Source organism: Furipterus horrens, unplaced genomic scaffold, assembly GCF_987537825.1.
Source record: "Furipterus horrens unplaced genomic scaffold, mFurHor1.1.pri manual_scaffold_4, whole genome shotgun sequence".
Lineage (NCBI taxonomy): Eukaryota > Metazoa > Chordata > Mammalia > Chiroptera > Furipteridae > Furipterus > Furipterus horrens.
Genome location: NW_028327174.1, coordinates 22,365,207 through 22,392,968, shown reverse-complemented (window position 1 = coordinate 22,392,968; position 27,762 = coordinate 22,365,207). Strand labels below are relative to the sequence as shown.

Genomic DNA, 27,762 nt, shown 5'->3' with positions numbered 1-27,762 from the left:
CAGCAGCAAATGGAAGAGAAAGAAAAAAAGACACACTGAGAGATTTTAAGGGGTAAAAATGACAGGGTTTTATCACTATTTGGACACAAAGTTAAGGGAGAGGGAGAAATCTAGGCTGACGCCTGGGTGTTTGGCTTATGTAACTGGGCAAAAGGTGGCAGGGAGAAGTAAGCGAGAGAATAGAGCAGAATTCGGGCAAAGTTTGGGTTTGAGGCACAAGGTGCCTGAGTGGACATACAATAGGTAGTTGTAAACAGGGATCAGGAAAGAGGTCTGAGTGGGAGAAATATATGTGGAGGCACCCACACTGAGCTGGTAGTTGAAGCCATGGGTAAGGCTGGGGCACCCAGCAGAAATAAGACTAGGCGCCGGGTGGGGCACAGGATGGGCCCGTGAGCTCCCCTCCACTCCACCTATGTTAACAGGAACCCCAGAGAACTTTACTGATACTCAAAACCCCTCATCCTGCAGAAAGGAATTGAGTCTCAGACCCCTGATATTTGCAAGGGCAGGGACAGCACAGGAAGGAGGCTCCCACCACAGGTCCCTCTTCTGAAACAACTCCATCTGGTCCCTGCTCCTTCCTACCTAGGGAACATGCCTCAGGGCCCACTCTCTTTACAAACAGCAGGGCTGCCTGCCCTTACTTCCCGGGCTCCCAGGCTAGGAGTCCATGTGCTCCGGATGGGATGTTCCAAGAGATGAGAGGGGACTGACAGTGACCCCACAAAGCCCAGGCCTCTGCAGTATCCCCTGACTTACTTCTCTTATGGCCTGGCATCCTGGCAAGGGCACTGAAGCCAGCCAGCCCTGCCCCACTCACCTCCGCTCTGCTCAGAGACCCAAAGGGGCCTTGAGACCCAAGAGCCCGCATCCAACCCAGTACCCGCACGGAATGAGGCAGGCAGGAGGCAGCTCATGGAGCTTTTTTCTGGTTGTTTTATTTGAAAACCCTCAGGTGTGTCCCCTCCCTCACCACACCAACCCCTACCCCTCCCACCCCAGGACATGACGATGCCACACACACACACACACACACACACAAGGCTGTGAGCTGCACATGGAACACAGGGGCTGTGCTCACGACATGAAAAAATATACATTATATATAATACACCGGGGCCCCTACTCCCAATCCCACCCCCACAACCTAGCCATGACCAGGTCACGTAGGAAGGGGCAGGGGCTGTAGGACCTCAGGTAAGGACAGGAGAGGGAAGAGGACAACAAAGGAAGGAAAGTGGGTACGGTGAAGAAGCAGGCGTCCCCAGAGTGAAATGGACAGAGAAGTGGGGATCATAAGAGAAGCGGGAAGGCCCCATGGAGGAAGCTGGGGGAGGAAGGCCTCGTGGACAGGAGAGTAGGGAAGGGCAGGGTGGAAGGTTCCTTCAATCCCACCCTTGGCCCCTGCCATTGTTACTGACGTCCCCCTGACCCAATCAGTACAGAGCCGGGCCGGGGGGGTGGGGGGGCAGGCAGAAAAGACAACCAACATCTTCCACACTGGGGGAGTCAGAGCCCAGAGGCATGGGAGGGAGGTGGGCTGGGAAGTGGGGAGGATAGACTCCACAGGGATTTTGAGATTAAAGGATGACCCAAGCTCTCTCCCTCTTGGTCTCTCTTCTCTCAAACTGTCCTTTTCTCGTTTCTGGGAGCATCTCCGTCTCACCAGGGCAGAATTCTCTCTCTGTTTTGGGAGGGGTGTAGGCCTTAGTAGCGGTGTGGGGGGGTCTCGATGATGCGTCTCTCGTCGCTGCTGGGCGAGTCAGCTGCCTCTGAGTCACTGCTGTCCTCGTCCTCCTGCTGGCCACCAGCAGCCCCCACCACACAGGCTTGCCGATTCTGGTAGGACTGGAGAAAGTGGGAGTGAAGGGGAGAGGGGCTCAGCGGCCACACACACCCCAGAGCGTCTCCTTTGGGGCCACACGCCCTCAGTCTTCTCACCCCCATCCCCACCACACCCCCTCCTCCGTCCAAACCATTCTCCTTCCTGCTCACGAGCTCTGCCGGGAGCTTTATTTCCAGGGCCTGGACATTCCTTAGGGGTCTTCACCATGTATGTTCCAGCTGAATCTTGACCCTTTAGACCTCCCCACACCCCAAGGCCACTCACCTCCATGGGGTTCACAATTATGGTGAGAGCAGAGTCATCCCAGAAGAGGTCCGGGTCCTTGGGGTCACTGGAGGCCCCCGGGGGCCCGCCGGCCCCTGAGACACGGCGGTGAAGGGAGTGGATCCTCACCAGGCCCAGGATGACCATGAGCACCAGGAAGCCCACACACACCACAATGATGAGAGTCGCTGCACTGGGGACCACTGTGGGGAGAGCATGCAGTGAGGAGACCATGGCCAGGCCCCCCTGAGGGGACTCAGCACAGGGAGCAGGAAGGGGGGCCCTGGGCAGAAGATAGGATCCATGATGGCCCAGAAGAAGCTGGGAGGAAAATAGAGCCGGGAAGGACCAGAGACCAGGAGAGAAGTGGGCAGCAGACTGGCTGCTGCTAGGACCAAAGGAACAGAAAGACAGAGGGAGGGAAGTGTGCAAAAATGGGGACAATGGCAGGGGAAGGAAAGGATTCCCAGTCCTATGCTGTCAGGAGCACCCCTGTTCTTAGGGGGCAGAGGGCAAGGTTTGGAACCTGCCCAGGTCATTCTCTTGGGACCACTTGGCTTAGGAATGAGGTGCCTGGTGCCCAGTGAGGGAAGGAGAGAAGCAGCCACATGGGCTTAATGGTGTGGGAGGAGAGACTGCCTAAGGTTGGGGACAGTTCCAAGGGGCAAGGAGCAGCCCCTTCACTTACCCACCTGGCCTGAGCTCACTCCTGCTCGGTGCCGCCTCCCTTCTCCTTATGGGCTTGGGGATCCTGGACATCTGGGGCTTCTGCTCCTCCCCCTGAGGTACACCCCCCTTCTCTATGGCCCGGTCATACCTCTGGCCCTGCAGCCTCACTTTGAGGCCCACGCTCAGTGGCGCATGGACCCTGAAGGGCAGTGAGACACTGAAGGGCATGTGGACTCTCACATGAACCCTAGAGCTGATGGCAGAAAAGCAGATGTGCATGCACAGGTACATGCCCAGGAAGAACGTCTGGGCACACAGCCGGACAAAGGTTGCCACACCCCACACCCGAGCCAGGCTTCTGGCCCACACAGCTGTCTGCACCAGCCGCCTGGCAGCCTGCTCACAGAGCAGGTTCAGTGGGATACGCATGAGGGTCTCCAGTAAGGCAGAGATGAGCCACAGGTGCAGTGTCACCCAGCTCCCTGCCAGCTGGGCAGACCAGGCAAGCCCCTGAAGGAAGATATAAGCAACTCCGCCGTGGGCTGCGAGGGCCACAGAGCGAGCAGCCACGAGCACAGCCCTGCGCCCCTCCTGCACACACAGAAACAGCCCTCGGCAAAGCAGGAGGAAGCAAAGCAGGAGAGTCCACAACCCCAGGGACAGCAGCTGCTGGCAGAGACCCCACACACGCACAGTCAGGCCCAGGGCCCTCACAGGCAGCTGGGTCACTACACCCCACATGGTGCACACCCCTGCCCCCTGTTTTTGCTCACAGCAGCTCACCCGACCACAGAGGCTCCATGAGGCCCAGACTCTGGGCAGTTCCGTTGCTGAGGAACTATTACATGTATGCGTCACACACACACATTATGTCCCAAGCTACAGATAATTCCTCCTTGTCCTGAATGTACCCGTAGCCTTTTAAGACTCACATGTCAAGAGAGACAGAGCAGAGCGCAGAGAAGCACACAGCTTGGAAGCCCCACGCGCCCCGCTGCAGTCTGCTCCTGCTGGCAGCCACCACACGCACGCTGCCACACGCTCCAGGCCCAACCAGGTGTGTGAAGAATGCCCTGCCTGAGCAGGCACACTGGCCTCACACCTCCCTGAGGCCACACTGATGTCGCTCTGCCAAGTTGGTCCTCATCCTGACCCGACCTATAGCCCACTTGGGGCCACCTCCAGCTACAGCTGACTGCCTATCAGGGCAGAGTTGGTCCTGGCTGGATCAGCATTTCTCAACTGCCCGGGGATAGGGGAGGAGGGAAGAGGAAGACAGAGATGACCTTTCTGCCCATCTGCAGAAAATAGTCCCTCCCAAGTCTCCAAGTCACGGAGCTAGATTGGGGGAGGGGGAGGGGGCCATGACCCTTTATCAGCATTAGACCCCTGTAGGTAAGCCCAGGCTCTAGGAAGAGTGGAGACTTCCCCTCAAAGTGGAGGCCACAGCAGGTGAACTTGCTCTGGGGCACAAAGAGAAGTCAAAGTTTCTGGTTTGTGCCTTCATCAAACGCATTTGTCCCTCTGACCTCCTGGCCTGGCAAAGGAAATTACAAGTGGACTGCCAGGACTAAGAAATAACAAAAAGGAAGGAAGGGAGGGAGGGAGGGAAGGAGAGAGGGAAAAGGGGAAGGGAGGGGAGGGGAGAAGGGAGGGAGGAAGGAAGGAAGGAAGGAAAAGAAAGAGAGGGGGGAGGAAGGGAGGAAGGACGGACCACAGGAAAGACAAAATATAGACACACTATTGGTAGGCCAAGGAGCAGGGTTAATTAGTTTAAAAATCCTCTCATCTTCCAGGGGGCCGGGAAGATGAGAGGATTTTTAAATTTGCTAGAAACAAAAATCAAGAGTCTAAAAACTACAATCAACCTTCCTTGCTGCATTAGATCTGAGCAGTTACTTCTGATTTTGAACAACCTCCATAGTCAACATGAAGGGGTGTTTTAGCAAATGGCCCATGTGAACTCCTGGTTTCAACTGATGTTGAGGACACTGTGGAGAGCCCTGTCCACAGCCCTGCGTGCTGCCATGTGAAGACCCCCAGGAGAAACGTCTCTCTGCCCTTGGGCCCAGGGCTTCTCCTGAAATCCTGCTGGGCAACTACCATATGACTTCCATAACTGCTCAGGTTCCTTTTCACTTTAGCTACAAGGAAGCTCAGAGTCAAAATTCTGACCAACTCTAGCAACTGAATAGCCTCAAAGAGTATATATTTTATGAACTGGCTTCATCTTAGTCTTCTTTCATCTTCGTCCTTCCCTCTGCACTTCCTAATTCATTTTCTACCTTCATCTTACATTGTAGGTCTTTCTGCAAAGCCTTATTGGAAACAAAGTAGAGAAATGGATTCGAAATTCAGCTGCACATGGGGATCACCTAAGGAGTTTTGAAAACCCTGGCGCCTGGCTCCCACCCCGGGACACTCCTATTTCACTGGTACGAAGTGTAACCTAGGCACCAAACGTTTTTACAGTTCCCCACGTGATTCTGATGGGCATCAAATTTTTGGATGACTTGATAAATACTGTCTTCACCATTTGGTCTCACCCTTCTCAGACAACCTTATTCTCCCTTACCATATCACCCTAAACCAACCACCCACCCCTAATTTTCAAATTCTCATTCTCTCTCATAACCACGCAAACTCTCTTCTGTCCTTCAAGGTTCAGGTTCAAGTCTAAGTGTGCCACAAAACATTCCCTGACTGCCCACTCACACTGATCTCTGTTTTCTGAGTACTTAGGAGCTTCAGAGAAATCAACCTCCTGCCCCATTGGAGGAAATGGTTTCTCTTACAGCTTCTGTATTGGCTAAAGGAATCTGAAATTGCAAAGCCATAGTTCTGTAATACCACCTTTGGGGTTGGGAGTGGTAGGGGAAGGATTGCTCTGAGGAGGCATATGGACCAGGTTTTACGAAGTGGATCTCCTGGTAAGCTCAGATGTCAATCACCAACAACCGCAAGTGAACTATGAACTCTGCACAACACTCAGGCCAAAATAAGGGGAAAGGCAAAGTCAGGCTGCTGCTCTCAGGCTCTCGGAGTGAGCTTGGTTGGCCCAGACATCAGCTCAGAACAGGGGATGGGGAAGTGAAACAAGGGCAACACTTATACACCCTGGAGCACCCCAAGGCAGCTGGGCAGATTAGGGTGAGGGGAGGAAACTCTGGGGTAGTTAGAACGGGGACTCCCTCCCCTGGGACCTCACGCCAGAGAAAACAAAGACTGAAAACCTCAACAGGCCCAGCAACAATGCCAACCGGGATCTACCTTGAGCAGGACCTAGTTTCCAACCCAGAGAAGGTTGAGTGGGCCGATTCCCACAGAAAGAACTGGAGAACGAGCTAAGGAATCATGGGAAAAGAGAGGCGTGGCTCTTTGCTTACATGTCTCTACCAACTAAAGATGGAGTGAAGCTTCTTAAAACTTGGGCAACTTGGTAGTGCCATGTACTCCCTCATCACCCCTATATCCCCATCTGCTCTGCCATAGTGAGTCACAGTAAAACACTTAAAAAGGCTTCCGCCGAGAAAGAAGGGAAGCAGTCCCAGGGAAAAGGAAACACAAAGGTAGTGTAACAGTGGCCACTGCCCAAAGAGAGGAAGCCAGACTGAGTAAGAAGCCCTGGGAAGCCCTCAGAACTCCCCCAAATTGGGTGCAACTATAAAGCACTGAGGCTAGCAGTAGCTTTTTAAAGCATCAAACATAAATACAGAGGGTATTTAGGGCCCTGGTTAATGCATGGGCTCTGGAATTCTGCTGCCTGGATTTGAATCCTGGCTCTATCACTTTATAGCTGTGTGATTTTTAGATAAGGTACTTAACCTCTCTGGGCTTCCATTTCCCTCTTTTTAAAGGGGATAACTCTAGTACCTATTCCATTTGTAATGACTTAGTGAGTTAATATGTGTAAAAGCCCGCGAGCATGGTGCCTGGCATACATTGGTGTGTTCACTGGTCTTTTATTCCATTATTGAAATGAGGGCTGCCCTTTCAGGGTAGTGTTCGGTGACCATGTGCTTCTTCCAAGAAAGCATTCTTGGAACTCCTTAAGGACTTGCCTTCAGAGCTTGTGATACACTTTTTCATGTTTTCTAAAAGTGACAAATCTGTGCCTTTTGAGAGTGGGTTTACTGTTTAAAATCATAGAATGACATCCAATGCCAGCTCTGACAAAAGTGGGTGTTGAAGCTGAGTAATATTGAACTGGGCCAAAAGCAAGGCGTGTCCAAAAACTGAAATAAAATAAATGCATTTCCTAAATTGGCTTTGAAAGCAATCTGAAAGGGGATTCTAAAAATCATTTTTAGCAACATCAAAATGATTTTGCGGTTTTTAATAATGTGTAAAAGACTAATTTTATAATATTTGGTATAAAACTCAGGTTACAAAATAATTAGATCCCAACTTTGTAAAAAAACAATAGGTATAAAAAACACTGACATGTAATATGCCATATTAAAAGTGGTTGACTGTGATAGAATTATGGCTGGGTTTTTTTCTTTATAGTTGTAATTTCTAGCTTTTCTACAATTAAGCAACTCTTAAATTGGGAATTAAAAAACTGCATCACTGGTGAAGGACCACGGCCAGGGCATGAGATCGCTTTGAAGGGCAGCACTCTACCTGGATATGTGCATATTTGCATATTTGTTTTAGAAATAGTCTTATGACTTTGTAAATAGCACATGATTACGAGTAATAGGGTCAACTTTCCCCTTGAGAATAGGGACTATATCTATCCCATAATTCTTTTATATTTTAATAGTACTTTAGGACAGTGCTAATATATAATAGGTGCTTAATAAATACTTGATAAGGTCCAGGGCTAACTTGATATTGTTGTGGGAGGGCAGCAGGGACAACAAAGGCTTTGCCTAAACCCCACACTGACTTTATGATTCCAAGCACTAGGCTCACGTTCTTCACAAGAGAAAGTTAATGATCCAAGGGGACAAAAGGACTGGAACACAGCCGTCAGGTATCACAAGGGAACAGAACCCACTGCAGTCCCCTGTTCGCCCCTCCCAAAGGTGGAGGGGAAAGATGCCTGTGCCCAGCCCAGTACCCTGCGACCCACCCACTCCACACAGCCTTACGTACTGGAGTTTCGGTGGGAGCTGGCCAAGCTGTGTCCAGCCATCTCAGGAGGTGGCTGGTGACCACGGTGCAAGAACTGCTGGGAGCTGAGCACGTGGCTAGGGTGGGCAACTCGGTTCATGCTGTGCAGGACGTTGACCTGGAGAGGGAGGGCTTGGTGGGCACGCACTCCTCCCCAGGTGCAGCTCCACCTCTCTCAAACCGTCTCTTGACCCCTGCCCCACAGCTGCTGCTTCCCACCCACCGCCATGTCCAGGAGTCCTCCCTGCTGTAATTTCCATTCCCACCACCTATCAGTTTCAGTCCACTCCACCTGGCACCTCGCCAGTTGGGGGTAGCTGTAGAAGGGAAGAGACTCTCTGGGTACCTCGACGATGAATTCATTGCTGGAGTAACGACCGTTCATTTCTGAGCAGGAAAGCCGGAACTTCCTGGCATAGAGGGCAGCTCCGTGGCGCAGCTGATACCGAGCCTGCCTCAGGATCTCTTCATAAACAGTGATGCTCTCCACCCCTGGAAGACGAGGAAGTAGCTCAGAGCAGGAGCCAGCGAAGAGGCCCAGGGCGGGACTCTCTCCCCAACTTCCACCAGCCTAGAATGAGTTAGTTGCACCATTCAATTGGGGGCGGGGGGGCACCCATGCTCTCAGAGGAAGAGGTGCTCCCTTCCATCCCCCATCTGGCTCTGACTGACTGTGATAGGCTGCAATTCCTGCTCTGCCCTTCTCTAATAGCTCTGGGGTTACTTAGTAGGAATGGAGAGGTGGAAATCAGGAGACTCTGCACACCTTAGGGAGCTGGCAAGCAGGAGAGGAACAGAGAGAGGAGGGCATAGAGAAGCCTCAGGAAGGCTCTCAAAGGGAATGGAAATAGGAGGGACCTGGTTATTCCCATCAACTCTTATCCTCCCTATGGAGGGTACTTTGGAGAAGAGCAGGCTTCCTTTGGAAGCTCCCAAATCATTACTTCTAGTTAGGTGACATCCTAACTGAAAGCTATCCTGTGTACATGAGATTAATGAGATGGAAGACGGACAGGATGGCTGGTATCAAACAGCTAGAGAATTAGGAAGCTAGTCAGGGAAGGCTCAGCCAAAGGAAGAGTGGAGGTGAGCCAGGCTTTAGACAGAAGCAGGGAGAAAGGATCATTTGGAGACTAACCCCCAGCACATCTCCTCTAGGGGCAATCTAGAAGGCAAAGGATCTTCCAGGCTAGGAAAGTACAAAATGACACATGGCAACATTCCTGGGTCTGGAAGGGGGACCCTCTGGATTTCCTGGTACTTGATCATGAGGAGAAGCACGCACAGAAAAAGAAGGCAGGCTCTCAGGCCCCACTGACCAGCAATGGTGAGGTATGCAGACGTGTTGGTGAGCTCCAGCCCTCGCTGCTGCAAGGATGCCATGTCCAAGAGCAGGCTTTCCCGCTCCGGGTCCAGGTCATCTCCCACCAGGGAAATCTCACAGCCATCCAGGTTGTGCACAATCTCGTCCGACATGCGTGTGTCTGTCACTGGATTGGAGAGTCAGGGTCTGGGTCAGAGCTGAAGGCCCACCACGTGGCCACTCTTCCTCTCCTTCCAGGGTCATTCCCTGAGAGCAGTCAGCAACATTTTCAAGAATGCCATTACCCAACAATTTCTGTACACCCGTAGGCCTCCTACTGGCTCTTATGCCTAATGGTAAGTGGTTCTGGTGAAGCAAATGCAGGATGAAGTTGCTTGTTCACATCCAGCCCTAGATTTTCTCCCTCACTCAGGTTCTACACAGGGACCCTTTCTCTGGATGATATCACTCCCTGTCATCCTTACCTGTGCCCTGCCAATTCTCATCCTTTTTGGCCTCCACCTGGTGAGAAATGGAGCAAGTGATTTGAAGATCTGGGAACAAAGCAACCCCATCAGATCCCTCGAAGTCCACGGCCGGGCGGGCAAAGTGAGCAGTGCCACTCAACAGGATCTGGGGGGCATCAGGCTGGAGGACCACCACGTAGCCCTCCACTTCAGGGATGGAGACGCAGGATTCTTCACTGAAGCACCTACAGGAGAAATGGGGAGAGGCAGCTTGTGACTCCCAAACACCCTCCCTTATAAGCTATATTCTGTTTCATCCCTCTGGGTTCTACCTCTACAAAGAGTACCCCATGTAGGGAGTGTGAGGGGAGGAAAAGGGGATACTGTCTCTGTACCACCACCATCACCACAGCCCCAGAGCAAAGCTAGAGGGAGCTATTCCATCTCCTGGCAGGATGCCACTCAGGAAAGATCAGGGCCAGAAGGTCAGGCAAACATGACCTAATGGGTTGACCACATCATCAATGCTCTACCCCAGGATTATAGAACCATCTATCAAACTGCATTTTATAAGCTAAGCTCAAAAAATGTATATACATACATACATACACATTTCTTTATCAGGAGGCTTTTTTATAGTGTATTTAGTACAATATCTGGCAGATAGGTACCCCAAAATATTCAACAACAAAAGGGGGTGAGAAGAGAAGAAGAAGACTCTGGGACATCTCCAAAAGTGCCAACATCTGAAACACAGGGACGCCAGAAGGAGAAAAGGAAGAGCAAGAAACTGAAAACTTATTTGAAAAAATAATGAAAGAAAGCTATCGTAATTTAGCAAAGAAAACAGACATGCAAGTCTAGGAAGCACAGAGAGTCCCAAACAAGTTGGACCCAAAGAGGAACATACCAAGATACATCACAATTAAAAGACAAAGTGAGAGCAAGGGAGAGCAAAGGGGGAAAAATGGGACAACTGTAATAGAAAAACAATAAAAAAATAAATTAAAGAAAAATAAAGAGATAATCTTAAAAGCAGCAAGAGAAAAGAAGAGGGTAACCTACAAAGGGGTTCCTATAAGACTATCAGCTAATTTCTCAAAAGAAACTTTGCAGGCAAGCAGGGACTAGCAAGAAGTATTCAATGTGATGAAAGCAAGGACCTACAACCAAGATTACTCTATCCAGCAAAGCTATCATTTAGAATGGAAGGGCAGATAAAGTGCTTCCCAGACAAGGTAAAGCTAAAGGAGGAGTTCATCATCACCAAGCCATTATTATATGAAATGTTAAAGGGACTTATTTAAGAAAAAATGATCAAAACTATAAACAGTAAAATGACAACAAACTCACAACTATCAACAACTGAATCTAAAAAACAAAACAAACACAAAACAAACTAAGCAAACACCTAGAACAGGAACAAATTCATAAATATGGAGATCATTTGGAGGGTTATCAGCTGGGAGGGGGAAGTAGGAGAATGGGGAGAAAAGTGCAGGGATTAAGAAGCATAATTAGTAAGTACAAAATAGACAGGGGGATGTTAAGAATAGTATAGGAAAGGGTGAAGCCAAAGAACTTATATGCAGGACCCATGGACATGAACTATGAGGGGTGATTGCTGGAGGGAAGGGGATACCAGGCAGAGGGGGGCAAAGGGGGAAAAATTGGGACAACTGTAATAGCATAATCAATAAAATATGCTTTTAAAAAATGTACTCTCAAAATCAAAAAGGAAAAGTAGCTAGTGAGCTACCCTTTCAAGGAAGGAGGACTTCATGCCACAGAAGGTGAGGCGTATACTCAGGGGGGTAGAGAAACAAAAGGCAGGAAAGGCCAGGGCTAGATCATTGAGGGCTTTGAGTGCAATTTTTGTGAAGTGGACAAGACAAAACCATTAATGTCTTCTTCATCAGAGATGTGTGAGGATGAAAATTCTCATTGAAGATCACTAAGTAGCCTCAGGGCAGAAGGTGAACTGAAGTTAGAACTCTAGAGACAAATCAACTAGTTAGGAAGCTACTGCAATAGGCCAGGTGAGAGGGAATGAGAGCGTTGGCTGGAGTCATAACAGCTGAAATGGAAAAAGCAGAGACAGATTCCAGACATCTGGCACAGAGGTAGGATCTGGGTGACCTGGCAACTGACGGGGCATGGAGGAAAAAGACAGGGAGGAATCCAAGATTACCTAGAGGTTTCAAGCCTGGGTGATTGCAAGGATGGAGACATCATTACAGAAATAGAGAAATCAGGTGGAGGGTCTAGTCTGGGCATTGAAGTTCATTATTTCAGCTTTATCTCTTTTTTTTTTTTTTTTTTCATTGAGGTGCTGAAAAAACTTCTAGGTAGAGGTTATAGTAAGCTGGTAGATATTCAAGATCTATAGAAAAAGACCAAAACTAGAGAAAAATATGGGTTAATGTCACAAATATTATAAATAGGCAAGAAAGATTTTTTTAAAAATTAGGGAATTCTTTTACTAACTGAATAGTTGCATAAACCTGGCTTTAGACTTCCAGCCAAGATGAAGGCATAGGTAGACATATTTTGCCTCCCTCTACAACCATAAAAAGAAATACAGCTACCTCAAAACTAAAAACAACCAGAACTACCAGAAAATCAAACTGCATGGAAGTCCAACAAACAAAGATATAAAGAAGTAATACCCAGACAGGTGAGACAGCTCTACCTAAGACACAGAGGCAAATACAGGAGGCAGTCAAGTTAAGAAGACAGAGAAGTATGGCTGAAAAGGAGCAGATCAATGTTCAAGAGGGAGAACTAAACAATGAGGAGCTAGCCAACCTAACAGATGAAAAATTCAAAACACTGGTAACAACAATGCTCACAGGCTTGACAGACATGCTTGAGTACGGCAAATGCATAACAGAAGAAGTAAAGACTATCTAAGTGAAAGGAAGGAGAAAATCCACACAAAATCAGTGGTGAAGGGAAGGAAGCCAGGGTTCAAATCAATAATTTGGAACATAAGGAAGAAATAAAGTCAACCAGTACAGAATGAGGAAATAAGAACTGAAAAAAATGAGGAGAGGCTTAGGAACCTCTGGGACAACTTTAAACATACCAACATCCGAGTCATAGGGGTGCCAGAAGGAGGAGAGGAACGGCAAAAAAGTGAAAATTTATGCAAAAAAATAATGAAAGAACACTTCTCTAATTTGGCAAAGGAAATGGACATACAAGACCAAGAAGCACACAGAGTCCCAAACAAGTTGGACCTAAAGAGGAACATACCAAGACACATCATAATTAAAATGCCAAAGGTGAAAGATAAAGAGAGAATCTTAAAAGCATCAAGAGAAAAGAAGAGAGTTACCTACAAAGGGATCCCTATAAGACTATCAGCTGATTTCTCAAAAGAAGCTTTGCAGGCAAGAAGGGACTTGCAAGAAATACTCAAAGTGATGAAAAGCAAGGACCTACAACCAAGATTACTGTATCCAGCAAAGCTGTCATTTAGAACGGAAGGGCAGATAAAGTACTTCCCAGACAAGGTAAAGCTAAAGAAGTTCATCATCACCAAGCCATTATTATATGAAATGTTAAAGGGACTTATTTAAGAAAAAGAAGGTAGAAACTATGAACATTAAAATGACAAACTCAACCAAAATAGGAACAGAATCACAGGTATGGGGATCATTTGGAGGGCTATCAGCTGGGAGGGGGAAGGGAAGAAATGGGGAAATGGTGCAGGGATTAAGAAGCATAATTGGTTGGTACAAAATAGACAGGGGGAAGTTAAGAATAATATAGGAAAGAGTGAAGCCAAAGAAGTTATATGCATGACCCATGGATATGAACTAAGGGGGATGGGACTGCTGGAGGAAAGTGGGGTACGGGTGGAGGGGAGCAAAGGGAAATAATTGGGACAACTGTAACAGCATAATCTATAAAATACATTTTTTTAAAAACTGGCTTTTAATGGATAGAGGCCCAATTAGAGAAGCCACATGAACTATGGCAAGGATATGTATCCAAGAAAGGGAGGCGCTGGTATGTATCTGTCTCTCCCCGTTTCACTCACTCACACATACACACACACACAGAACCTCTATATTTTCTCCCACAACCTGAGGAAGCTTAGAAATGGAGAAATTAGAGTTCTCTCTTTCTTAACCTCAGAAAGAAAACAAGGCCTCCTTCCTGTACTACAGGACCAAAGTCAGTTCCCAGCCCTTTTATAAGCCTCGTCCCTGGGCACGACAGAGGTAGGAGGAATTCAGTGAGCTCATCAACAAAGAGGATATCACCTCCTCCTTCTGTGGGACGACCCTTGCAGAGCTCCACCACAGACTGAGGGAGAGTAAGCCCTTTTTAACTGGATGACAGCCCTCTAACAACTGGGGTTCTGACTAGAACACAGTGGGACACATCCTCAGCTCTGATCTGCACCCACATGACTTCATTTACCTGTGACCTTCAGCTCCACAGCATGACCACACATGTCCACACCACAGCCTAATTCCCAAAGCCCTTGTCCCCACCTTCCGTGCTCTGACTGTGAGGCCTCATACTCACACCCTGTCACCATCTAGGCCTCCGAGCCCTCTCTTCTCTAAACCCACGCCTCTCAGGATAGGGACAAGTCATAGATATGTACCTTCATACAGCTTATGGAGAAACTGAAGCAGCGTAAGGGAGAAGGGAATGCTTACTCAAGAATCCTGACTGCAACATTCTGTAATCTTCCCACTAGATGGCAGAATCTCCCAAAAACTGCCTCATAAACCATAAGGGGTAAAAATTCCTTTATAATAAGAGCCAACATTTGCAGAATAGGCACTCTGCCAAGCATTTGATCTGGATTATATCGTTTAGTTATAACAATTCCATGAGTTAGAGTCTATTGTTATCCCTGCTTTATAGCATTTGCTCAATGAGAAAAAGCTAGTAATAGACTCTGTGTCTGTATTGTGCTTTCATTACCTCTCAGTTAACCTGTATTTTGAAACATCAACTAAACCTAAACCTTGAATTAATATATAATTTTTCTTTTAAACGATTCAAAATCATTCACTTAGAATTCAAAGGTCAGCAAGTTTTTTATGTGAAAGGCCAGATAGTAAATATTTAGATTTTTGGTCCTACAGTCTCCATCCCAACTACTTAGCCCTGCCATCACAGTGCAAAAGCTGCCATAAACAATATGCAATAGAACAGGCATGACTATGTTCTAATAAAACTTTATCTACAAAAACAGGCAGCAGGCCAGATTTCCCTGGGGCCATAGGTTGCCAACCCCCAGATTTACATCACCCAATTTGACTGCAAGAGCTTGATGAATCAAGATTAAAAGAGGTAAAACAACTAGAACTATTTGCCAGCATCCTCTAGGCAATTAGTATTGAGTCAGAATTGACATCAGCTACCCCAGCTCCCAATCCAGTATTTCTCTGTCCCACTTTATATGTCAGCATAGAGGCACAGAGAAAATTAAAACCTCCAAATCCTGGAAGTGCGGCTCAGTGAAAAGAGAAAGGGACCAGTTGTTGGGAAATCAGTCTACCAGGCTAGTCCAACTGAGCAGATCAAGTGTCCTCTCTGGGGCCCCAACCTCCCCATCCATTAAGTGAGGGAGGTATGCCTAGCCTAAGGTGGCATTCTGACAGCCAAGGGGTTCTGACAGTCTGGCTCTGCTCTGTGATTGGCCCGCCCCACCCCACCCCACCCCACACTCACTTGACGGCAGTGGTGAGGCGCAGGGGCCTGACGCCAGGCGTGGCAAAGCGCAGAGTGTTCATGTAAGCCACATGCTGCAGGGCATGGTTGAAGGTCTCCACATCATCCCCCTCCAGGGTGAGCAGGGACTGCGAGGGGTTCACGTGGACCTGGGCCCCGGACACAGACACAGCTGAGAGCAGGCCCAGGAGACAGGAGAGGAAGGGAGCAGAGGGAGAGAGGTGGGAGAAGGGCAGGGGACAGGGGGCATGCCTGGAAGGGGAGGGCTAGAGGAACGGGCTATACCTTCATGCCTTTGCCCAGGCTCTCGAAATCCCTATAGTCCAGCCCCTCCCGACATGCATAGAGGCACTCGATGACCTCGCGGCTCTCCAGGCGGCCTGAGCGCACACTGAAACCAGCCAGGTAGCCATGGAAGTAGTGGTGGATCTGCAAGGGGTCTCCTAGGGCAGGAACACAGGGGTGGACAGGAGGTGAGAAGAAAGGAGGAATAAAAGAAGGAAAGGGACTGAGAGAAAGAGAAAGAGAGAAAGAACAGAAGGCTTGAGAAAGAAAATGAAAAGGAGAAAGGTGGAAACTAAAAGAAGGTAAGAAGCACCCTGGCTGGTGTGGCTCAGTGGATTGAGCCTGCGAACCAAAAGGCTGCTGGTTCAATTTCCAGTCAGGGCACATGCCTGGATTGCAGGCCCGGTCCCCAGTTGGGGTGAGCATTGGGGGTGTGCAAGTGGCAACTGATTGATATTTCTCTTCTTTCCCTCTCTATCTCCCTCCCTCTCCCTCGCTCTAAAAATAAATAAGTAAAAGTTTAAAAAATAAGTAAAAGAACAAAAGGAGAGAGAGAAGTGAGGCTAATTGGGAAATCAGAGAAAGCAGAAAGACAGAATAAAACCAGGGGAGAAGAAGGGTGAAAAATAGAAGCAACACAAGTGAGAAAAGGTTCCAGGACAGAGAAAAAGGGGGAAAAGAAGGGAAAGCAGGACCAAGGGAGGAGAGAGGAAACACAAGGAAAAGGAGGAGACTGCAAGAGAGGGCATCTTCAGTGGCATGCGAGGGGACCAGGGTGAATGTGTGTGAGCTTCACAGATGCCCAGACCCTCCCTGCTGTGATGGACTCCTGCCTCCTACATTCCAGCAAGAGAACTCCTTCACATCACTCTGCAGGCAGGAAGGGACACCCAGAATCCAGCCAAGCTCCATCTGGCCTTGCTCATTAAGGAAACTCCCCCTGCTTTGTTGTAGTTCTCTGACGCTCTGCCCCCTGGTGGCAAGGGAAGCCGTAAGTAACAAAGCTGGACAGGATTTGGTATGGAAAAGGGAGCGCAGAACAGAAAGTTAAGGTGAAAACTCTCTAGTCTTCAGTTCTTCCACACAGAGTACCTTGTGTGGTGTCTGTACTGTTGTCTCCTCCCTTTTCCTTCTCCTTGTTCTTCTCCTCTGGAGGAAAAGAAAAAAAAGAGGCACTGAGATCAAGGTCGTGGGAACAGATGGACAGAGAAGAAGAGGTCTTCCCTGCACTGACCTGCCCTTGTAGGACTTACAACCTCTCTGGTGAGTCCCAACCCTCCTTTTGTCATGTCTCAATCTCTCAGGCCTCTGGTGGAAACAAACCCCCAAATATGTGGCTGAGGAAACACCAGGCTCTGGTAAGACACACACACACATGCACTCACTCCCAGAAGGAAAAAAAAAAATGAAAGAAATAGCTTAAGAGTTGGAAGATTGATGACTCTCGGAAGGGTTCCTGGCCTCCCACAGTGGAAAGGGCTGTGGAAGTCATCATCACTGTAATGGAACAAAGTGGAAACTGGCTGAAGTGACAGAAGGATTCTGGTGATGCCTGACTGGGCACCTCCCAGTCAGAGGTAATGACCAGTTGCATAGGTGGAAGATACAGGGGGTTATGGTGTCCAGTGGAGATCTTTCTGAGTCTCCCTGCCCAACTGCAGGGGGATGCATGAAGTCAGGCTGCCCTTGCTCCTTCACCAAACCTAAGCCACTGGAGACTCCAACCTTCTGCGTCTTCACCGAGAAGTGAAGGGACTTACCAGTCCAGCAGGCCCCAATCATGAGAGCAGGTTCCCTTCGCGGCGGATGGATGAGACCATTGTCATGAATGAGGGCAGGGTCAAAGGAGATGCCATCAGCATAGAGTGTAACTGTGGGGAACTCCAGATTCAAAGCATAGTGGTGCCACTCATCGTCGCAGACCTGGGGGAGCAGAGTAGAGGCAAGAACCCCTTGGTTACTTCATCTTCAGGGAACTAACACAAGGCACTGAATCAATGGACAGGCTCTCATATTCCCAGTTCTATCATCAGGGCTTACTAGCAAACTGTTGCCTACCCAGCTCTAGGAATAACATCCTTGCACAAAATCTATTAGGTAACTAATCTAATACCTAACATTTCACTATTCAGGTAAATCTGTAAAACTATAAACATTTCTAAGAGGAGTAACACACTAATTTGTGAATTAATTTTTCCCAAAATAATTCATGCTTGCAACATGCTGAGCTCTTTCCTACCACAGGGCCTTCGCATCTGCTTTCCCCTCTGCTTAGAACACCCTCTTCTCACAGCTATTTCCCATCCTATAGGACTAAGTATACGTTTTGCCTCAGTCAGGCCTTCCCTGAACATCCAATATAAGGTGAGTTCCCCAATCTTTGCCTTCCCCTATTCTCTACTTCAGAGTCTTAGTTGTTCTTTCAAAGCATTTATCACAACTTATCATTTTTATATATGTCTGCTTACTTTCTAAAAATCTATCTCCAACTAAAATGTAAGCTTAATGAATGCAAAGATTTTGTTCTATCATATACTCCATTGTATCTCCAGAACCTAGCAGAATGACAGGGATGTAATTGATATTTAATTAATATTTGTTGAGTACATAAGGATAAGTAAAAGAAAAATAGAGGGAGTAATGTTACCAATATTAGCAACAAGAGGGAACATCAAGAAGTAGCAAATGGCAGACTATATCTTTAAAAGAGTGCCACAAAAAGCAGTTTTTGTAGACAGCCCTCAATTATCCACTTTGTGGATATTCTAGACCCTTCATTTCCCTTTCTCTTCCACTTCCTGCCTTTTTTCAGCCATTTGCTTAATCAGCCATTCCACCAGGGCTTGCAAGAACAATAGGAGATGGAAACCCATTAGTGCCCACTAGTCCTTGTGGTTAGCTTGGAGAATGCAACTGTTGGCTCGAGAGAGGATTTTACTTTTTTTTTCTTTTTTGATCCATTTTTATTTATCCCTCATAATCATGGATAGTAACGATGAGAATTAACATGCATAGAGTCCTTTTCAGTTTACGGTCGTGCACTGAATAACAATATTTCAGTCAACAACCTACCATATACACAATGGTGGTCCCATAAGACCAAAATGGACCTGAAAAATTCCTGTCACCTAGTGACATTGTAGCTGTCATAACGTCATAGTGCAACACATTACTCACGTGTTTGTGCTAATGCTGGTGTAAACAAACGCACTGTACTGCCAGTCATATACAAGTAAAGTACAAACAACTATGTGCAGTACGCAATACTTGATAATAATAATAAAGTAAGTTACTGGTTTACATATTTACTATACAGTATTCCCTCACTTATCGCGGGTATTACGTTCTAGACACACCCCACCACCACCACCGCGATAGGAGAAAATCCACAAAGTAGGAACCTTACATTTATTTTAGTATTTATATATATTTTCAGGCTTTATAAACCCTTCCCACACACTTACAAACCATTCCCAGTCCCTTATTAACCTTTCCCACTCCCTTATTAACCTTTTCCACACTTTTATAAACACTACTTACGTTCTTAAACATATTCTACACTCTTAAACCTACGTAACTTTAACAACATACGTATACAGTACCGCAAAACCCCGCAATATAGCGAAAAATCCGTGATAAATAATTAAATATAATATTTTTAAAAACCCCGCGATACAGTGAGGCCACGATAAGTAAACCGTGACATAGAGAGGGACTACTGTACTATATTTTTTACCATTATTTCAGAATGTACTCTTTCCACTTATAAAAAAATGTTGGCGGTAAAAAAGTAAGAACTGTTATGCCAGCAGCAGCCTCATACCTCTCGTGTGTACCATGTGTCTTGATTGCGTCATTTTCTCGTGTGCCTGATTTCCCCTCGTGTGGTTTTGCACAGGGACATGCTGTACAGGCCCGTGGCCTGGGAGCAATGGGCTGTCCCCTACAGCCTGGGAGCAATGGGCTGTCCCCTACAGCCTGGGAGTGCAGTAGGATATACTATCTAGGTTTCTGTAAGTGCACTCTGTGATGCTCGCACAACAACTAAATTGCCTAACAACGCATTTCTCAGAACGTATCCTTGTCGTTAAGTGGGATGACTGTATAAAGATTACATCAATTAATTCTACAACAACCCTGGAATACAGAATTCTTATTATCCCCATTTAATAGGTAAATAAACTGAAGTTTAGACATATTAACCAAGTTTTCATGGCTAGTAAGTTCCCCTGGCAGGACTCAAACCCAGTCTGTGTACCTGAAAACTACTTATTTTCTCAATTACAACATTCTGACTGCTTGAGAGTCAGAGATTTGTACTGTTAAGGTTCTAAAACAGAAAGAGATGAAATAAAATACGATGGTGGGTTGGATTTGATGTTAGTAGTAATTTGTTCCCTATTTCCTTTTAATCCAGGAGTGCTTTCTGCAGGAGACAAGCCTTAGAAATAGAGAAGAAGAAGAACCCGGGGGAATACTGGTGAGGAGTGGAAAGTAGAGAATGAAAGAGGGGACAGAGGGCAACCAAAAAAATCCCAACCCCTGCCCTAGGAACCTCCTGCCCTGAAAGTAAGTTACATCCACCCATCTTTCTGGCATTGGTCTCACCTGCTCCAGCTTCCAGAGGAATTTGACTGGCCGGGCGCTCTCAAGCAGAGGCCAATAGAGGAAGGCAATTCTGCAGCCATGGACCGTTAGCGAGTAGTGAGAGAAGCCATCCTCTGAGGGAAGAGGATGGGGATGGGGGTTAAACACAGGGGCAAGAACAGGTTCAAAGCACCAGGAGGGAGAGGATGCTGAGGTTCTCTTTGTCCTCTCATGAACTCTCTCACTCTTGCATTCACTAGTCTTCTCCCCCCATCACTCATACACACACACACACTCACTCCAGTTCAGGTGGTAACTAGAGCTTCTTTGGCCCTCTGGTTGGATGAGAGGGGCACCAGCCAGCCTACTCCCGCCCAGATCATTATTCGTCCTTTGGTTAATACAAACATCACTGGTAACCATCCTTCTCAGGTTAAGAGAAATGACCTTAGAAAAGTGGCAAAAATGAAAGAGCAGATAAAGCCAAGCCCCCCACGTACCCCTAGGAGGATGTGTCACTGCATACTTAGTGATGGAGCCAACTAGCGCCATGAGATGGAGGTGGAAGAGAAAGAATGGGGCTCACACAGGCTTTCCCACCACAATGGGAGGGCTTTAATGGAAGTAGACTCAGGGAGCAGTCTACCAGTGGGAGACAGGGGGACAGGCAACTGCAAGTGAGAATGGTCCCTCTGAACTCTGAGAGATGTAGGATCTCAACTTACATTGGGAGTAAATCATCAAACTTCACGGATATCAAACCTAGCACTGCCATCTTACAAGTGACAAGAGAGGAAGTGATCCACTCACAGTCACAGCCCAAACAGGGATAGAGGCAGGACAAGAAGCCCATTTCCCTATTCTCAGACCAGTGCCCTGAGGAAGGCTCACCATTCTGCACAGTGTTACATACGATGGTTTCCTCTTCCTTCTTGCCCTTGTTGGGAGTTACACCGTGCTTCATCCAGAAGGACAAGGTAAAGTGGTCACTGAGGCTGTCTTGGGGCCCAGAGCCCAGCCCAGCGGTGCCACCCAGGGGCACCTGCACAGCCTGAGTGCCGTTGAACCAGTAGATAAGGCTGCTGTCCTGGCTGTAGTGCACTGAGAGCCCTGCTGTCCAGTTGGCGTTGGGGCCAGGCATGGGCAACAGATCCACCTCCCCAGTGGCAGCACCTGCAGGAACCCCAGAAAGCACAAGTGTCAGAGCTGAGTGGCAGCAGATGAGGAAGTCAGAAGTAGGCAGGGAAAGAGTAATGAGAAAAATCTCCTACAGTTCCTCTCACCACCCCTTCTGGCTTTTCAAAGACAAAGAGGGATGGACCTCTCTTTTCGGAATACCTGTCCATGAGTATTCTCCAACTCTTCATCTCCCCCTCTCATGGTTCCACAATGTATCTGGTGACTGTCTCGTGCTACAATTATGCATCTTTGCCAATAACATATTAACCTGCTCTTTAGGCCATAAGAACTAACTACATGCCACAACCCCTGTGAATATATACAGCTGTAGATGGGCAAGAGAAGATATAAGGCAGATTCTTAAGAAAGAGGCAGAGAAGGGTTGTGTAAAGGCTGGGTGGGACTGGGCAGGTGTGGGGATCAGGATGTGCACACCCACCACAGAGTTTCCGCAGTGCCCGTTCAGAGTAGTTGTCTCGGTCGCAGCCCTTGGCCACGTGGCTGGTCTGCAGCTCTATGGTGGCCTGAATATTCCAGAGAGGTTCATCACAGGTCTCCAGGTGGATACCGGGGAACAAAGCCAAGCTCCCTGCACCTGGTGCATATTCAATCCTTTTGTTCCAGCCTAAACGGGTGAGAGGGAGCAGGCAGTGGAGAGACAGAAAAGTAAGGCAACCCCTCCTATCTGTATATTCTGGTCTTTCCATTCCACTGACAGTCTCGGGCTTCCACAAAAATGACCCTCCAGGGTAGACAGCTACAGCCTGTTCCCAAATATCCCTGCCCTGACTCCTTGCCTAGCCCCGTGACTGTCAGTCGATGACTCACAGAGCAGGGCTCCTCACCTTGCCAGCTAGGTTTACAGGTGGGCTTCACCTGGATCTCCACCTGGGCGTCATCTGCTGCCCGCTTCTTCCCGCAGTCATAAGCTGTCACTGTAAATTTGTAGAGCTTCTCGCCGCTGTACTGCAGCTTCTCTGTGTTCTCAATGTTCCCTGGGGTGGGGGTGGGGGTGGGGGAGGACAGAGAAGGTCAGGAGCACTAGAGAAAGCCTAGGGAGACAAGGGGGGGACTCCTGACCTAAATGGGCAGCAGGAAGCTGGAAAGAAGGCATCTGGGGAAAAAGACTCCACATCTGGGAAGGAGGTTGTGGAATGAGAATCTGAAGGGCAGAGACGTGGACAGCTCAGCCCTGCATTGTCCCAAGGGATGCGGGCACACAAGGTGGGCAAGGGCTGGACTTACCATCATTGTCGATGAGGAAGGGGGTATTGGGCGTAAGGATCTCATAGTAGCAGATCTGGCTGTACTGGGGGGAGCAGTCGCCATCGATGGCTTCCACCCGCAGGATGCGGTCATACAGCTTCCCCTCAGTCACTGCAGCTCGGTACAGCCGCTCCACAAACACGGGGGCAAACTCGTTCACATCATTGACCCGCACATGCACGGTCGCCCTGCACAAGCCAGAGCGGGAGGAGGGGAGAGGATGAGTCAGCTATCCTCATACTAGAGACTCAAGAGAGGCAGAAATCAGACAGGCAATCAGAGCAGGAGGGTGGCAGTCTGTCCCCGAGCCTGTCCCTCTGTTCCTGATGCCTATTCCCCCCACTCCCCAGGGCACCAGGCACCTCGAAGAAGAAGGCCCTCAAGGGAACTGTGCTAAGGACAGGTTATCCACTGTGAGGGATAAGAACAACCCCAGGTGACACCAACACTGATTTTGATGGCTTCTGTACAGCAGCTACAGGCTGGGGCTGCCAAGATGAGGGGTAAGACAGAATTCTGTGTCCAACAGTTCATTCCTTCACGACAGTCAGATCCGATGCCATACAGAGGAAGATGCAGCGTAAAAGCCAACTTAAAAGCCAACCACGGGAAAGGAAGTGGCATTTGTACAAAAACCGTTAAGTCATCTGACATGAGCAGTACCCAGAAGACGAGTGCTGCATTTTGTGAACAGGTGTGTAACATGCATGTCAGCTGCAGCCCCTCCCTGCTGAGGGCAAGCAAAGATGGGGCTAAGGAAGCCTTTTGTACTGAACCCTGCCCCTAGCCAAGATCCAGGCACCCAGGGCCCAGAGGCAAAGGTCCTATCTCCAAATGGGAAACTGAGTCACAAAGAGCAGTTGCAGTTTATCTCCAGTGCTTCCTAGTGGCCCGGGAATCCTAACTGCCAGCCTTCGCCTATTCTCAAATGAGAAGTTAGCTGCGAACAGACGAAGGAGTCCCATGTCCCTGCCTCTTTCATGCTGTAGCCAGCGCTGTGTCTGTCATAACAGTGTGAGTGTGGTGCACACTGCAGATAAGACTGGCGGGGCAGTAGGAAGGAATCTGAATGTGTGCTGAGTGTGTTCTTCCCCTTCCTCCTTGTTCTCCTCATCATCATCGCTCCCACATATTGCTCCCTGTACCATCTGTCAGGCCCTGCGGTACATGCGTGTTACACAAACCATCTCCTTTCCCCTTCACAGCAACCTAAAGAGGTAGGTGCCATCATGACCCCCATTTTCCAGATAAAGAAAAGCAGAACCAGAAAGGTTGAGTAAGTTGCCCGAGGCCATAAGAGGGAGAGCGAGGATTAGATCCCACTTATATATTTCTGTCTCCTGTCCCTAAACCCTAGAAACAGAGAGGTCAAGTGCAGATATCCAATGACTACATGGACAGAGGATGGTGAGAGGCTTGGAAGGAGGGAGGAGGTCCTGCAGCAAGGGCAGGGGACAAGGGCTTCCTCACTTGTGGGACTTCTTGGTGTTGGCTCCATCGGGGCCCTCGCCACAGTCATAGGCCTGGATGGTGAAGGTATGCTCCTTTTGGGCCTCGCAGTCCACTGGCTCCTTGGCCCGGATCAGCCCTTCTCCTGTTGCCTTGTCCAGAATCACAGCCTCAAAGGGCACTCCAGACCCATGGAGCCGGAAGCCACAGATCTCACCTGGCCAAGGGGGTAGGGAAGGATGAGGGTCCCGCATCACCTCCAGAATCTTCTTTCAGCCTCAGCCTCCCTGCCTCAGGTTCCCACTTCTCCTCTCTCCCAAACCCGTCCCTTGTTTGTGCACATAAAAGCAATAATTATCAAGAACACAGCTCCAGTACTAGCTTTCCTGAGCAACAACCTTTCAGAGGTACCACATCTTGAGATCTGGCAAAATCTTGATGCGTTTAACCACTGCCTGCCCACGTCCTTCTCCCTGGCTACCTTTACTCAACCACTAGCGTCAGTGTGGTCCTTTTGGCTCCTTGAAGCTACTTTATCTTCCACTTTCCAAGGCCTCTTCCCCACTTCCTTATTGTTCTCCCTCCCAGAACATCCCCTCTTCCCCCTGCTCTCTGGCCTCCCAACCACTTTTCTCTGTCCTACCCATCTTTCCATCCACCAACCCCAATCACCTGCATAGCGCAGGGGAGCATCCTTGTCCAAGGCAAAGAGTGGTGGGTTCAGCAGGACTGTGTTGTCGTTCTCCATGACAATGCCCTGGTATTCTGCCTCGATCCATGGCTTGTGCTTGTTGGCTGATGCCCCAGGGAGAGGAAGGAAGAACCTGTGAGCTGGCCCTCCACTCCCACACAACCCTCATTGACTCAGACAAATTCACACTCCAGTATCATCACCTTTTCCACACCCTACAGAAGCACGTGCAGCGAAAAATGAGAAAAAGAAATTAGCTATTAAAGGAGTCAGAGGGTCTGAAGGAGGTCACGCAGCCTTCTTCTATGGCAAGATAGTTTCCATGGCAACAGCCTGCCCTGGAAAAAGAGATCTCCTATCTCCCCTAGGAAACATGGTCAGAGGGTAGAGAACTTTCTTTAGGGACTTCCAGTGCTGCAGAGGTTCAGGAAAGAGTAGTGGGCCATTAGAAGGCCCTGGGAAAGGGAAGGGATAAATTAAGGGCAGAGTTGAGATTAGGAAAAGAAGATCTAGAAGTTTCCTGAGATTCTGAATGTTTATGCTCTCCACCACCACCCCACTTCAATCCTGATCCCTTCACTCACCATTTCTCCCAGCGAAGCCCCAACCTAAGGCCATTCTCCCAGAGTAGAGGGAAGAGTAGAAATGACAGAAGAAAAAATATATAGGACAGAGGGAGGGGGACAGAGGGGCAGGGAGAGAGCAGAGGAATTGATGTCAAGTAACTGGACCCAGCAGAGCTGACATCCTAAGGGATTATCAAGCTGGCCTAGAAACACGACAAATCACCTTCCTGCTTCTCACCCCCACAGCCAAGAGAACACACTCATACCAACACATCTCATACCACAAACCCCACTCCCTGAACCCCACTTTTTATACAGGCGCATAACTTAGTCCCAGTTCTTACCTACCCCGTCCTACTTCCCTTCAACCATCAGCCAATTCTGGATGCATATGGGACTCGGCCTCCAGATGTCATCTATCAGACTTAGCTCACCTGTGCCTCCTTCCAGCCAGGACCAACCTCCCACTAGCCTGGTAAGAGACTATGGGGAAGGCACAGCAAGTTCCCTTCCCTTCCTGTGTCACCTCCCAACCACAGCCTCCGCTGCCTGTTCTAGCTAATCCTATCATGCCAACCCCCAGGCTCCCAAAGCTCATTCATGATGGCCCATAAGTGGGACATGGGCAGAGGAAGACATCATCCAAAAGGATGTGACCAAAGCAAACTTGTCCCCAGAATGTCATGGTGAGCAAGAAACCCTGATTTCCATTTTTCCTCCAACTCCACCCCAAAAAAGCTTTATGGTGTCTGAAAGTTTGCCCTTTTCTTGCTGATGACTGCCACCACCCCCTTCTCTAGTGGCAGAGGAGAAAGCCACAAGATGGTGCTCAGAAGGCAGCACAGGAAGTGGCAGGAGGCTAAAAAGCCAGGCTGAGGTCAGAGACTGGGGATGGAGGGGGTGCTCACAGCAAGGCCCACACAGGCACCCTGTCCACCACTCACCCCTGCCCTTGCTCCTCTCCTCTTGGCCACCAACTCTATCCTTGTGTCCATCTTTCACTCATTCCTGGCCTCCCTGTCTTTTCCTTCCTTGACTCTCCCCCTCCCATTTTTCTCATCTGTTCTTCCTTATTTCCCTTTCATTCCTCTCTCTTTTTCTGCCTCCACTTTTACCCTCTTCCAACCCCTTCTTACGCCCCTCCCAAACCTCTTCTCCCTTCTCCTTCTCAGCTCTCCCTCTCACCACTCATTTGACTCCCCCCACACGCCCACTTCTGCCCTTTCCTGCCTTTCTCCACCTACCTGAGGCCTCTTCCCCCAACCCCTCTCTCCCTCCCTCCCTCTTGGTCCCTCAGTTGGCCTCACCCAGCTGAATGTATCTGCTGTCTGCCAGAGAGGGCAGCTCTGGTAACCCACAGCCCAGCTGCATGCAGGCAAAAGGGTATGGATGCAGAGGAACACGCCAAAACATACGTGCTCTGAATCGCTGAGGTTCAAGGAACAGTTTCTCCCCAGGATGGGATGGAGGTGAACCAGATGGATCTGCAGGCACACCTCAGTGAAAATGGAGAACCACGCAGAGAGGTGTATCACCCCTCAGGGCAAGTCCTTCTGAGACCTGAGATATCTCCCACAGGGAGAATGTGGGAGAGGGGCAGAGAGAAACCCCAGGATGGGAATAGGGACCAAATGGAAGCAGAAGCACGTGGGTAGAGATGGACCAGACAGGAGGATGTTGCAAAGGGGTTGCAAAGCAAGGGACAGGGGGCAGGTCAGAGGAAATAGATGGGAAGGGGACTGGTGGGAAGCACCAACGCCTGTCCTGTGCCAGAGAGCTTCAAAGGCTCCTGCCCTCCTCTACTCCACATCATTCTGCCCGATACCCCTCTCTTAGTGCCCCCACCTCCCACCTCACTCACCTTTGTTACAGGAGCTGGAGGGAAGCAGGAAGGCCAGCAAGAGGGGCAGCAGCAGGAGGGTCATGGTGTGGTGTGATGTAGGGCAGGGCAGGGCCAGGCGATTACTCTCCCCTGGGAGCCTCCAGCCCTCTTACTGCACCTTAGGGGAGGAATGCAGGGAGGGGAGGGAAATAGCGGGCAGCAGGGCAGAGACAGAAAGGAGCCTGCCACCCACACTAGTCCATAGAGCAGACCTGGGCAGAACCCCAACCTGGGTGGCTGAGGTGGGGGACTTGCGGTGGCTTCTCGTTTGCTCTCCAGCCCCGCGTCCTAGCTCGCTCGCTCTCTCGCTCTCTCTCCCCCTCTCATTTCCACCCCATCCCCTCTACTGCAGGATGACGTAAGCACAGCCAGACGAAGACTGATGGGGCCACAGGCCAATCGGTTGACTGGGAGGGCCAGGTGCTGCAGGGGGGGAGGGAACCAATGGGCGGGGGAGCTGGGGCGGGAGAGTGCGTTAGGG

General features: G+C 49.1%; 1 protein-coding gene across 1 annotated transcript; it reads right to left on the bottom strand.

Moving 5' to 3' along the window:
- Nucleotides 1-1,000: 1,000 nt before the first annotated feature.
- Nucleotides 1,001-27,615, bottom strand: CLSTN3 (calsyntenin 3). The gene is made up of 18 exons (XM_090272803.1): nucleotides 27,261-27,615; nucleotides 24,815-24,937; nucleotides 24,164-24,359; nucleotides 22,673-22,881; nucleotides 22,273-22,422; nucleotides 21,867-22,052; nucleotides 21,140-21,421; nucleotides 20,270-20,382; nucleotides 17,422-17,584; nucleotides 16,754-16,810; nucleotides 15,662-15,819; nucleotides 15,377-15,525; nucleotides 9,692-9,918; nucleotides 9,223-9,393; nucleotides 8,250-8,395; nucleotides 7,886-8,021; nucleotides 2,114-2,316; nucleotides 1,001-1,851 (listed from the first exon to the last, which is right to left on the bottom strand). Exons 1-18 carry the CDS (start codon nucleotides 27,322-27,324, stop codon nucleotides 1,711-1,713), a joined length of 2,874 nt encoding a protein of 957 aa, XP_090128929.1. The 5' UTR covers nucleotides 27,325-27,615; the 3' UTR covers nucleotides 1,001-1,710.
- Between the last annotated feature and the right edge of the window lie 147 nt (nucleotides 27,616-27,762).

Excerpts from the sequence above, each read along its gene's own strand:
- CLSTN3 (XM_090272803.1), bottom strand. The coding sequence starts at position 27,324 with ATGACCCTCCTGCTGCTGCCCCTCTTGCTGGCCTTCCTGCTTCCCTCC. Across the intron at positions 22,053-22,272 it reads CTGTAAACCTAGCTGGCAAG|GCTGGAACAAAAGGATTGAA; the intron begins GTGAGGAGCCCT and ends TCACCCGTTTAG. Across the intron at positions 15,820-16,753 it reads CAGTACAGACACCACACAAG|GAGACCCCTTGCAGATCCAC; the intron begins GTACTCTGTGTG and ends TTCCTGCCCTAG.